Consider the following 13,602-nt stretch of genomic DNA (forward strand, 5'->3'; position numbering starts at 1 on the left):
CTCAGGGGTAGGTCGTTCCAGAGCTTGGGAGCAGCAACGGCGAAAGCTCTGTCACCTCTAAGCTTCAGCCTTGTGTCAGGGACCGTCAACAGCAGCTGATCGGCTGATCTTAAGGATCGGGTGGGGCAGTAAGGCTGAAGGAGGTCGGAGAGATAGGTTGGCGCGAGGTTGTTTAGACATTTAAAGACAAATAAAAGGAGTTTAAAATGTATTCGGTAACGCACAGGGAGCCAGTGAAGGGACGCTAAAATAGGGGTGATGTGCTCACGTCTGCGGGTCTGTGTTAGCAGACGAGCAGCAGAGTTCTGCACGAGCTGCAGGCGGGCGAGGGAGGCCTGGCTAATGCCAACATACAGGGCATTACAATAATCAAGACGAGTCGAGATAAAAGCGTGGATTAATTTCTCAAGATCATGTCTTGATAGAAGCGGTTTCACTTTCGCTATTTGGCGTAATTGATAAAAGCTTTTTTGAACGACGCTGCTGATTTGTTTTTCGAATTTAAAATCTGAGTCAAACTTTACCCCCAGGTTTGTGACAGAGTCGCTGAGATACGGGGTCAGAGTGCCGAGGTCAACGTTGGGGGAGGGAGAGCGACTTGGACCGAACAACATAACTTCTGTTTTATCTTCATTTAGGCTCAGGAAGTTAGCTGAAAGCCAGACTTTGATGTCGTGCAGGCAGTCAATAAGACGTTGAACCGTGTTATTTTGTGCCATGGGAAAATAAATCTGGCAATCATCGGCATAAAAATGAAATGCAATACTGTACTTCCTAAAAATAGAACCAAGGGGGAGAAGGTAAAGCGCAAATAAAATTGGGGCAAGGATTGAGCCCTGGGGGACCCCATGTGGTAAAGGAGCTGTGGACGACATAAAACTGTCTACTTTTACACAAAAACTCCTGTCGGTTAGGTACGACCGGAACCAGTTGAGGGCGGCGCCCTTAATGCCCACACAGTTCTCAAGACGAGTGATTAAGGTGGCGTGGTCGACGGTGTCGAACGCAGCAGACAGATCTAAAAGCACCAGGACAACATATTTACCAGAATCAGTGGACAGGAGGATATCGTTAAAAACTTTTAGAAGCGCTGACTCTGTGCTGTGGAGGGCTTTAAAACCGGACTGGAACAGCTCAGTGATACCATTATCCTCTAAGAAGGGCAACAACTGACTGTAGACAACCTTCTCTAATATTTTGGAAATGTATGGAAGATTAGAGATAGGTCTGAAGTTAGAGAGGAGAGAGGGGTCGAGGCTGGGTTTTTTAAGTAGAGGTCGTACCACTGCATGTTTAAACTCTACTGGAACTATTCCAGAAGAGAGGCTACTATTGATAATGTACCACATATGTTTTTCTTTTTTATGCGTTCTAAGTCGTAAAATACGGCATATACGAGGTGGCTAACAATGCAGCTAATGAGAGTAGACCAGGGGTGCTCATTACGTCGATCGCGAGCTACCGGTCGATTTCGGAGGGTGTGTCAGTCGATCACCAGCCAGGCATTAAAAAAATAGTCCTAAAAATGAGCGATTATAAATCTTCACTATGACGTCACTTTCGTCACTTGAATGACATTCACGGCACCCGAGGATCTTCTGAGTTGACGCTGGCTGCTGCCAGCTCATTAAAATTACCGACTGGAAGGCGAGAAACACTTTATTTCAACAGACTCTGGCGCCTTACCTGTCGTCAAAACTCCCAAGACCGACTGCACAGTTGCACAGTTGCGCTAACAAAATAAGAGTCTCAGAAAGCTGGCGTGCACAAGCTAGCAAGCTACAGAGTTTGCTGACAATGTATTTCTTGTAAAGTGTATACAAAGGAGTACGGAAGCTGAACAAATAAGATGCCAAAAAGCAACCACTTTCATGTGGTATTGGACAGAAAGGAGGACTTTTTTTCTCCTCCATTCGAAAATGCGGACATTATCATCACCACTGTCTGATTCCAATCAATGCAAGTCATCAGAATCAGGTAATACACCAACTTATATTCTTGTCTTAATGAAAGAAAGGAATCTATATGTGTTAAACATGCTTGTATTATCTTTAAACACCTTTAACTTGTTAACAATATTAACTATATGTGTTAAACATACTTGTATTATCTTTAAACACCTTTAACTTGTTAACAATATTAACTATATGTGTTAAACATGCTTGTATTATCTTTAAACACCTTTAAGTTGTTAACAATATTAACTATATGTGTTAAACATGCTTGTATTATCTTTAAACACCTTTAACTTGTTAACAATATTAACTATATGTGTTAAACATACTTGTATTATCTTTAAACACCTTTAACTTGTTAACAATATTAACTATATGTGTTAAACATGCTTGTATTATCTTTAAACACCTTTAAGTTGTTAACAATATTAACTATATGTGTTAAACATGCTTGTATTATCTTTAAACACCTTTAACTTATTAACAATATTAACTATATGTGTTAAACATGCTTGTATTATCTTTAAACACCTTTCGCTTATTAACAATATTAACTATATGTGTTAAACATGCTTGTATTATCTTTAAACACCTTTAACTTGTTAACAATATCAACTATATGTGTTAAACATGCTTGCATTATCTTTAAACACCTTTAACTTGTTAACAATATTAACTATATGTATTAAACATACTTGTATTATCATTAAACACCTTTAATTTTTTAACAATATTAACTATATGTGTTAAACATGCTTGCATTATCATTAAACACCTTTAACTTATTAACATAAACATATATTTCATAAATAAGTAAATATAAATTATATATATGAATGAGATAGATCCCCACGACTTGATCAATTGAAAAGTAGTTCGCCTGCAGAAAAAGTGTGAGCACCCCTGGAGTAGACCATCCCGCCCATAAAGCCCTTTAAAAAACATCCAAAAACTGCCAACAATACTTCATTTACGCCTCGTGACATGAATATTAACCAAGTATTAGTGATATTGTTATTATAAGTGATAACGCAGACACAGAACGCTGACTAGCCTGTGCTGCTATATTGACATATTGAGCCGGTGAGCTGCTGCATCACCTCTGAGCCGGTGAAAGTTATTTCTAGATTATAAATCATGCCTCTCACCTGGATAGTAGAAGGTTGTGGCCATAAACCGAGAAGTTGGTCAAGTTTAACATCCGATTTATACCAGATATGGCAAGAAAGACATGAAAGGATAATGATTATTCTTCATCTGAGCTGGAAGATATAAACATCCCATCAGTCGGCATCCCATTATAGTAAGTGACTGTTTTATTTGGTTTAGCACTTAGCAATACTGCTATATGATGTTTAGTGTTTCACTAAAGCTGGATCTGTTTATTTGTTTGGATCTGGATCCTCCTTATATTCAGGCTCAAAAATATTTTTTTTGGATCATCGTTTGTCCCAAAGTAGTTTTTGTTGTCTGCCATGATTAGTAGTGTTGTTGTTATTGAAGGAAAAAGTGAACGTTGTGATGCGTCTGTGAAATTAATACGTCGCCATATGCTTAAAATGAGCAATGTCTGTAAATATTACATGTTATTATGAATTTTACTACATTACATATATATTTACAGGGTGTATATGAATCGTTGGTAGAGTTTTTTTTTGGATGTTATTTCAAGGGCTTTATAGGCGGAATAGAGCAACACTCATTGACTCCATTGCTAGCTGACTTTTGCTAACATTTATTTATGAGTTAGAATGCATAACAAAAAGAAAAACAGGTGTTCTTGTTTTAAAAGGTTGTGGATTATAGGCACAATTTCCCAAAAAGTGCAGTTCCCCTTGAAAAGCCAACGTTTCTTCCCACAGAGATGAAACACACTAATCTTTATTTTTGCCGTGCTGCCAACCTCCTTGAAGCTTTATTGTTCAATAATCCGTGCTTTGGTTTTCTGCTGGAAAGATTCATATTTGCATGGTTAACAGCCTCCAAGAACACTTGCACGTTAGGCCAGGCTGTGCGCTGACCTCCATGACATGCATCACTTCCTGTCTGAGGCAGGATGTGGGACTCGCTCCCTTCACGCCCGGCTGATCCTCCAAAGGTGTTTGGTCTCTGTCGCCTGCGTATCCTCACATCCGTATCAGTGCAGATAGCGTCTATCTTCACCAGAACACGTTTGTTGACGCACACATGGACGATTCGCTGGAAGAAAAGCTCGGAGGAAGTTTATTGTAGATTAGAACGCATTCTTTTGTGGCTGTAAAAGCTTTCATGGGAAAAATAAACACATGATAAAATGTAAATGTGTCTGATGCCAGGATGGAGAAGCCGTGTCCTCAGGGATGGTGGGGGAGTCCCATGTGTGGACCCTGTGGCTGCGACCTAAGCAGGGGCTTTCATAACGACTGCAACAAGACCACCGGGGAGTGTCGCTGCAAGGTATGGTCGCATTTTTAAAGCAACAGAACGGAACAATCACCTTTAGAATATATAAGAATATACAAAGTTTTTTTAAGTAGGTGTAAGTGACTGGAAGAAAAGCTCTACGACGGCAGTATCCGGACCTCTTTATGCAAAGCCTTATTTTGACAAACAAAAGAAAAAAGAAAAGACAAGTCTAGTGTGTGGAGGTGAATGGAAGAAAAAGCTGTGACACAACTTTTTTTTTTTTAAAGCAACAGTACGAAACAATTTATCTTACTTTGAAATCATGCTCGTCAACCAATGCTAACAAAATGTGTCTGCATGACTATTACTGGGTTCAGCCAAATAGAAGAATTAACAAAGCCTCATTTTGGAGGAATTAAAGACAAAATCAAAGAGAAATCTTGTGTATGTAAGTGACTGGAAGAAAAGCTCTGACTCATGCCTTTCTTTTTTAAAGCAGCAGTACGAAACAATTCATTTTACTTTGAAATCATTCCAGTCAACTAATTCAACATGCTAACAAAATACAGTATGTTTGCATTACTTATACTGGATTCACCCAAATATAAAGCGGCCTCTTTATGCAAAGCCTCATTTTGGAAGAAAAAAAAATACGGAAGAACAACTTTGTCACTCACAATTAGTTTTACTTTCAAATCATGCAAGTCAACTAATGCTAACAAAATGTGTCTGCATTACTATTACTGGGTTCCCCCAAATATAAGAATAGGCAGAGCCTCATTTTGGAGAGAAAAAAATTGAAAGACAAAATCAAAGAGACGTTTAATGTGTGTAAGTGACTGGAAGAAAAGCTCTGACTCACACTTTTTTTTTAAAGCAATAATACTGAACAATTGGTTTTATTGTGAAATCCTTCTAGTCCAGGGGTCGGCAACCCGCGGCCCTAGTGGCTCTCTGGAGCTTTTTCAAAAATGTATGAAAAATGGAAAAAGTTGAGGGGGAAAAAAATATATTTTTTGTTTTAATATAGTTTCTGTAGGAGGACAAACATGACACAAACCTCCCTAATTGTTATAAAGCACACTGTTTATATTAAACATGCTTCACTGATTCGAGTATTTGGCGAGCGCCGTTTTGTCCTACTAATTTTGGCAGTCCTTGAACTCACCTTAGTTTGTTTACATGTATATCTTTCTGCGACTTTCTAGGACGTGTTTTATGCCACTTATTTTTCTGTCTCATGTTGTCCACCAAACTTTTAACGTTGTGCATGAATCCACAAAGGTGAGTTTTGTTGATGTTATTGACTTGTGTGGAGTGCTAATCAGACATATTTGGTCAGTGCATGACTGCGAGCTAATCGATGCTAACATGCTATTTAGGCTAGCTATATGTACATATTGCATCATTATGCCTCACTTGAGGTCATTTAGTTTCGTTTAAGTCCTCTTAATTCAATTTATATCTCATGACACACTATCTGTATGTAATATGGCTTTTAATTTTTTGCGGCTCCAGACAGATTTGTTTTTGTATTTTTGGTCCAATAAGGCTCTTTCAACATTTTGAGTTGCCGACCCCTGTTCTAGTCCAATAACGCTCGACGCTAACAAAATGTGTTTGCATTACTAGTACTGGATTCACCCAAATATAAAACAGCCCCTTTATGCAAAGCCTCATTTTGAATAAAAAAAGAGACAAACTCAAAGAGAAGTTTCGTGTTTGCAAGTGACTGGAAGAAAAGCTGTGACTCTCACTTTTTTTTTTAAAGCAACTGTACGAAACAATTGGTTTTACTGTGAAATCAATCAGTCAACTAATGCTAAAAAAATGTGTCTGCATTATTACTGGGTTGGGTTCACACAAATATAAGGTGGCTCCTTTATGCGAAGCCCCATTTTGGGGTAAAAAAAAAAAACGTTTAAAGACAAAACCAAGGAGAAGTCTATTGCAAGTAAGTAACTGGAAGAAAAGCTATGACTCACACTTTTTGTTTAAGCAACAGTAGTGAACAATTGGTTTCACTTTGAAATCATCCAAGTCAAGCATTGCTAAATGCTAACAAAATGTGCCTTGCATTATCTGGCCAAATATAAGATGACTCCTCTTTTTAATTACAGTAAATCCTCTTTTATTGCTTTTAATTGGTTCCAGGTCTGACTGTCGTAAATTAATTTCTGTGACATAGGAATTATTAGTTATAAATAACATATTTTAGTAGCTGGGCCATAAAAAAACCTGCCTTCTAAATATAAAAAAACACCCACATAGTCACCTTTACACTTGTTTATTCTAATCTCGTAATGCTGCCTGACGCTGAGCCAATCAGTGGTTACGATACTGAACAGTGCGCACTGATTGGTTCGTTCTTTTTTAGTGGCCAAAACTACTGTAATATTGCTATTTTTAGTTAATTTCACCATGATATGCTTGCATATGCTTCATTTAAGCCAAAATATGTCGAGTATGCCTTAAAAAATGTGCAACTGAGTTAAGCTGTAAACTCGGAAGAGTGGTGTGGCGAGAGATGAATGTACCCAATTTTGAAAAAAAAAAAATGATTTTTTTTAAGACAAACTCTAATAGAGATCAAGTGTTTGTGAGTTATAGGAAGAAAAGCTCTGACTCGTTATGGGAGAAATCCTTTGTTGGCATTTTTTTTAAATGTAAATAAATGAGTTTGGTAATACACACGATTACTTGAAATAAGTAGTTTGTACAAATACTCTAATCGCGATTTTTATTTAACCCTATTCCAAATTGATTTAAAAAAAAAAAAAAAATCGATTTATACATTTTTTTTTTATATAGGTATACATTTTTAATGTTTTTTTCGGCCATCCCCATGCGACCAGAAGGATATTTTTTTACCTGTTTTGAAAAAGTTTAATTATGGATATTGTACCAAATAATACATTGCAAAAATCGGTTTGATTCGAGAATCGATTCTGAATCGGACTCGGATCGAATCGTTAGGTGCCCAAAGTTTCACACCCCTACTGTATACATTTCTGAACAGTAACATTAGCATCGATGCTACTGCTAACTGCTAGCGGATAAAATGTCACAGATACGCGTATCGTCTCGATTCGGGCTAAAATACTTTTAGAGTAGTAGTTTAAAGTAATCTTTGCTGATTTCTGCAGGAGAATCACTACCGCCCAGAAGGAGAAGACTCTTGCTACCCGTGCGAGTGCTTCTCCGTCGGCTCTGAGTCTCGAACCTGCGACCCCGTCACCGGGCAGTGCCCCTGCAAGGGCGGAGTCATCGGTCGCCAATGCAACCGCTGCGATAACCCGTTTGCCGAGGTCACCCCCATTGGATGTGAAGGTATGTCATTTCATCACAGTCGCAGTTATGCATAGATGGGAAACTTCTTTCGGGGGGCCAGAAAACGGTTGCTGTATTATTCACCGGTTCACAAAGTGGCGGTGTCAAAAAGAGACAAATGGTGTCGCTCACATCTGCTGGTGCTGCAGTTGAGCTAACTTTGCGCCTTTGTCGCCGCCCAGTCGAGCAGAAGAGGCAAGTGGAACTTTGGCACGCAGACAATACAGTAGCGCTGAATAGAAGGCAGAAGAAGAAGAATGTCAATGACCTAATAGGAACGTGTTCAGACTTTGAATTGATGATAGACCCATAGGTCATTATAGGGATTTTTCTTTTCAGGGACACACCAAAAGAGCAGAGAATAAAAATACGATTGTCCTTTTCATTCCACAGTGGTGTATGAAGGCTGTCCAAAAGCATTTGAGGCGGGCATTTGGTGGCCCAAGACTAAGTTTGGACGTCCGGCTGCCATGAACTGTCCCAAAGGATCCATTGGTAAGTAATACTCCAATATAACAAAGTAAATATGACACCATGGCTCAGAGACACCATTTTAATTTTTCATTTGACTTTTTCTTTTATTCGTCAAAATGAAACAAGCAAAAACAACAATTTTCATAACAATAAAGTAAATTATGAATGAAAAGAAGCAGAAAGAAGTATAAACTTAAACATCTTCCCTCTACAGTGGAAACACAAATTGTTGACTCAACTTAAAGTGCAACTGCACTTTTTGGGGAATTTTGCCTATGATTCACAATCCTTATGAGAGACAAGAAGACAAAGGGTTTTTTTTTTTTTTTGCATTCTAACTTGTAAAAATTGGCTCGTCCTAGGTGGCTAGCAATGCAGCTAATGGGAACAATCAATTCTACCTCTAAATCACTTGAAAAATGTGTTCAAAAACCGTCAACAATACTTAATTTACTTCAAAAGTCCATATTTTGGTGAAGGTTTGTACACTTTGAACACAACATAAAGTGCTATACAGTACAGTACATCAAACAAACATAACATGTAGATCAACTATCTACTATTATCTCTTTATTAACATCCCAACACAACAACAACAACAACAACAAGCTGAACTGTGCAGTATGCGCTGCTCTGCCAACATGCGCACACACACACAGAAGTCACTATGGTGCCCTCACAAAAGATCAGAAATCACATGAATCCTGAACTTTAACAACCATATTGCTACATATTGCTACAATAATAAACACTTTGTAAATCAAACAGTTTGTAAAGTGAGACAAATTTCTCCACAAGAAACAATGTAAATAAGAATAATGGGTTCCAGCCTCCACAAAAGTCCATATATTAGTGAAGGTTTGTACACTTTGAACACAATATAGAGTGCTATACAGTACTGTATATCAAACAAACATAACATGGATCAACTATTTCTTTAGTAACACGCCAAAACAACAACAAGCTAAACTTTGCCGTGTGTGCTGCTCAACCAACACGCGCACACACAGAAGTCACTATGGTGCCCTCACAAAAAAACAGAAATCACATGAATCCTGAACTTTAGCAACCATATTGCCACAATAATAAACACTTTGTAAATAAAAAAATTCGTAAAGTGAGACAAATGTCTCCACAAGAAACAATGTAAATAAGAATAATGGGTTCCAGCCTCGACTATAGTCCATACTTTAATGAAGGTTTGAACACTTTGAACACAATATAGAGTGCTATACAGTACTGTATATCAAACAAACATAGCAAGGATCAACTATCTCTTTACTAACACACCAAAACAGCAACATCAAGCTAAACTTTGCCGTATGCGCTGCTCAGCAAACACGCACACACACACAGAAGTCACTATGGTGCCCTCACAAAAGATCAGAAATGACAAAAATAATACACACTTCAAGAATGATAATCTACTTACACTAACATCGGCAAAGGAGAGAATGTTGAGAAAATAGCAGACAGAGGGAGAACAAGGGCAGGAGGAAGGAGAGTAGCTCTTCTCATCCGCTGTGAAATAAGTCTGCTTTAGCATATTTTTCCAGAAAAGTCTGGCCTCATCACAATGAAAACTTGCTGTATTTAATTTTTTTTTTTTTTTTTTTTTTTTTTTTTTTTTTTATGTCCTGTCCAGCTTCTCAGGCAAATCATATAGTTGATGTAGATGCCCATGTCGGCTGTTCAGATTTACTTTACAAAAGAGAAGTGTAGGATACTTCTCTTGTTGCCTTATTTGTATTTGACTTTATTAAATGTATTTATATTATCATTTAGTGCAGCCGGGCCGGAGCAGGAGGGGATAGAAAGAGAAAAAAAAAGAAGACAGAGGGGGAAATTGTGGGGACAAGAGGGGGATTAGACAGAGAGACAAAAACAACAACAGCAAACAACAACAACAACAACAACAATAGAGCAACATCAGCAAATATGACATGTACAAATATGATGGTAAAAGTAATAGCAAATAAGCAGTTAGCGAAAAATAAAAAATAATACAGAAATAACAATGAGCATTATTACACTACAAATGGATCAATACAAATACCAATAGAAATAGCGCTATTGATAATGAACAATACCAATAATTTACCTTTATTATCAACAATACAGTTGTTTAAATGCAACAATACATATACGTAATGATAACTTGAGATACGAAAGAATGCAGAAAAATGGAGGGGGAGAAAGAGAAGCAACCTACATTAACCTTGTAGATTGTTATAGTCACAATAGGTTAAGCTTTGTCAGTGTGCCATGTGTTACACCCAGTTTACCCTAGGGCAACAACGTTAATATATGTTTGATGAAACATGATTATGTGCATGAGTGTAAGTATGCATATGTACTTGTATATGTACAGAATGTGTATATGTGTTTGTACAATGAATGTATATGTACAGAATGTGTATATGTGTTTGTACAGTGAATGTATATGTACAGTATGTGTATGTGTATGTTTGTATATTGAATGTGCGTGTGGATGTACGAACATTAGGTAGGTAAATATGTACTGTATTTGTGTATGTATGTGGGAGCGTAGGTACCTATGTACGTATGTGAGCATATGTGAATTTGCATGTACAATACATTCGACTCCCAGAGTGCGTGGGAGCCAGAGCACGGCCCCATCACCCCCGAGAGCCCAACCCACAAACAGGAGGCGTGGTGCCCAGGGAACCAGGGACCACCGCCCCCACGCAGCCAAGCCGGCCAGCGACAGGAACCCCAGAGCCCGACCCACCGTACCGCCCACAAGGGCCAGCAGCAGGCCGCAGACAGACGCACCCGGCAGAGGACAGGGCACGAGAAAAGCAGGGGACAGCCAGACCCCAAGCCAGCGAGAGACCACACCCCACACGGGCAGAAAGGCGAGACGCCCCGCCCGAGGGACCCAGAGACTCCCCGCAACCGGACGGGAAGACCGCCCCCGCCCCACCGGCAACCGGGCCCCCACGAGCCCACCCCCCACCCCCGGAGAGCGCGGCGAGGCCAGCCCCCGGCCACCCCACCCAAACCGGCCGCCGCAGGACCACCCAGGCACAGGGCCACGGGAACCACCCACCCCACCCGCAGGGACCCCAACGATGGAGATGGAACAACCAGCAACCGCCCCGCCGAGCCCCCCCCCTGAGGGAGGGGAAAATTAAAAAATAATATTAATAAAATATATTAAAAAATAAATAAATAAATAAATTAATTAATTAATTAATTAAAAAAAAAAAGAATTAAAAGAAGATCACAGACATGCTGACAAACAAGGTCACTACCCCAGCAACTGGCCGACTCGCAGACTCGCTGTATTTAAAGTGTGATCAAACCTGCTTGCACCATTAATGTACTCCATGCAAATTGTCTTTTTTTTTTTTAACTCCATAGTGTTTCCCTTCTTCTTTCCACACGGGTCTGTTGTCTTTTTGGGACTCACATTGAGTTAGAAAAATGGACAAAACTTGTCCAAAAAATTCAGAAAATTCTGCGCCCTGCTTTTTGTCTGCAGGCGTTACACAAAATGAATGACTGACTGAGGTGTTCGTACACAGACACGCTTTGCACAAAAAGGCATATTCGGATCGATCTAAAAGTGCGCAAATCGAAGCGTTCGCAAATAGAGGAGTTCGTAAATCGAGGTTGTACTGTACAGCATTTGTTGTTCAACTTAGAAGACTACACAGCCATGCTTACACTTCACAACATAAATAAACGAAATATATAAAACATCATGTTACTTAAAATCATATATTTTTTTTAATACAGAAACATTACATAACATTGTTTTGTTCCACCGTTCAATTTTTTTCTATATACAACTTTGATTAAAATACATCTTTTCATTGTCATTGTTCTAAAACTCGATTTTTTTATATATATAATTCAGTTCCCTTTATTACTAATTTCTCATTTCACAAAACTGTTTTGATTGTTTGGTAGAATGTTTCTAAGTGCTTTATACATGATTTTTTAGGATATTGTTCATGAAACTTCAATAAGTTTTGACTCTTTAAATATTGGGTTTGTGGGTTCCTTGTATGCATGTTCCTGCAGTGTTTGACTCTGCCCTCCCTGGTGAGTGCTGAGGGGAAAACAAAACTTTGGGATGCATCCCTGTCACCATGGCAACCCCTCTGTTGTCGCTCTGGTCTCATCTGGGACTTCGGCCTTTTATTGTTCCGTACACGTTGCTCGGCGCATGCAGCTGCTGTTTCTTATTGTGGTGGTACTTTGCATCAGCGTGTGTTTTGTGTTTAGGCACCGCCATTCGCCACTGTAGCGACGAGAAAGGCTGGTTGTCGCCCGAGCTTTTCAACTGCACCACCGCCACCTTCGCTCAGCTGAGCAAACTGGTAATTTCTGCACAAATAAAGCTCGGATTGATCATTTATATCACCAACTGTATTATAAGAGAAAGTATACCCTTCCAGAATGAAGAGCTACGCCGTAACAGCTCAAGGATGGACACCGAGCGCTCCAAGAACATAGTGCGTTTGCTCCACGCTGCCACCAATAGCACCAGGAGTTACTACGGCAACGACGTGAAGACTGCCACCCGGCTGCTGAACCACGTACTGCATTACGAGAGCCGCCGGGCGGGATTCGAGCTCACCGCCGCCAAGGACGCGGAATTCAACGAGGTAACAGAGAAAATGACGCCAGCTCATCTTTTGAGATTCCTCACTGCCGTTGTTTTGAACCCGTCTTAGAATTTGGTTCGAGCCGGAAGTGCCATACTGGACCCGGACACGAAAGCGCACTGGGAGCAGATCCAGAAAACAGAGGGCGGCACGGCTCACCTGCTTCGGAATTTCGAGGAATATGCAAACACCTTGGCGCGGAACGTCAGGAAAACCTACCTGAAACCCTTCACCATTGTTACGGACAACATGAGTGAGTTCGCTCTCCTTCAGCGTATGATCTTTTTTTTTTTTACAAGTATACTGCACAACCAATGTTGGAATGGCAGTTACAGCCCATCTAGCAGTAATACCACAGATGTCATTGCAAACCACAGTACGCCATTTTATTATTTATTATAGTATTTTTTATAAATAAATAAAAAATATATTGTTATTATTTATTTAGCCAAGCAGTTGCCTCCTGGTCTGCAGTGTGAAGGGCGACAAGCGCCCTGCCCCCCAGTCTGTGGAGTGGACAGGCCTCAATGATGTGGTCCATTATCTGTGCCTCTCAACAGGCACAAAGTGGGCGTGGCTTGCTTCGCCATCAGTAATGGCTGGCATATCTACCTCTGCATGTGCTTTAAAATGTTGCTTTTTTCATTTTTATTTTTTATATACCGGTATTTGTTATTATTATTAATCGTATTACTATGCCTGCCTTTCATGCTTGCCAACCATGAAAGGCATAACCATGTTTTATAGGATGGATTTATAGGCACCGGGTACATGGTCCACAAAAGCAAATACAAAATACAGGAAAAACACGCACTCTC

General features: G+C 39.6%; 1 protein-coding gene across 4 annotated transcripts in view; it reads left to right on the forward strand.

Moving 5' to 3' along the window:
• celsr1a (cadherin EGF LAG seven-pass G-type receptor 1a) overlaps positions 1-13,602 on the forward strand; it is a 258,208-nt gene that overhangs the window by 210,818 nt on the left and 33,788 nt on the right. For all 4 annotated transcript variants that reach the window (XM_061959763.1, XM_061959765.1, XM_061959766.1 and 1 more), the window contains exons 15-20: positions 4,271-4,391; positions 7,487-7,670; positions 8,064-8,165; positions 12,402-12,496; positions 12,575-12,784; positions 12,854-13,037. In XM_061959763.1, coding sequence (XP_061815747.1) covers positions 4,271-4,391; positions 7,487-7,670; positions 8,064-8,165; positions 12,402-12,496; positions 12,575-12,784; positions 12,854-13,037 — 896 coding nt within the window. The remainder of the gene's footprint in view (positions 1-4,270; positions 4,392-7,486; positions 7,671-8,063; positions 8,166-12,401; positions 12,497-12,574; positions 12,785-12,853; positions 13,038-13,602) is intronic.

This window comes from Nerophis lumbriciformis, linkage group LG05, assembly GCF_033978685.3.
Source record: "Nerophis lumbriciformis linkage group LG05, RoL_Nlum_v2.1, whole genome shotgun sequence".
In the NCBI taxonomy this organism is placed as follows: Eukaryota; Metazoa; Chordata; class Actinopteri; order Syngnathiformes; family Syngnathidae; genus Nerophis; species Nerophis lumbriciformis.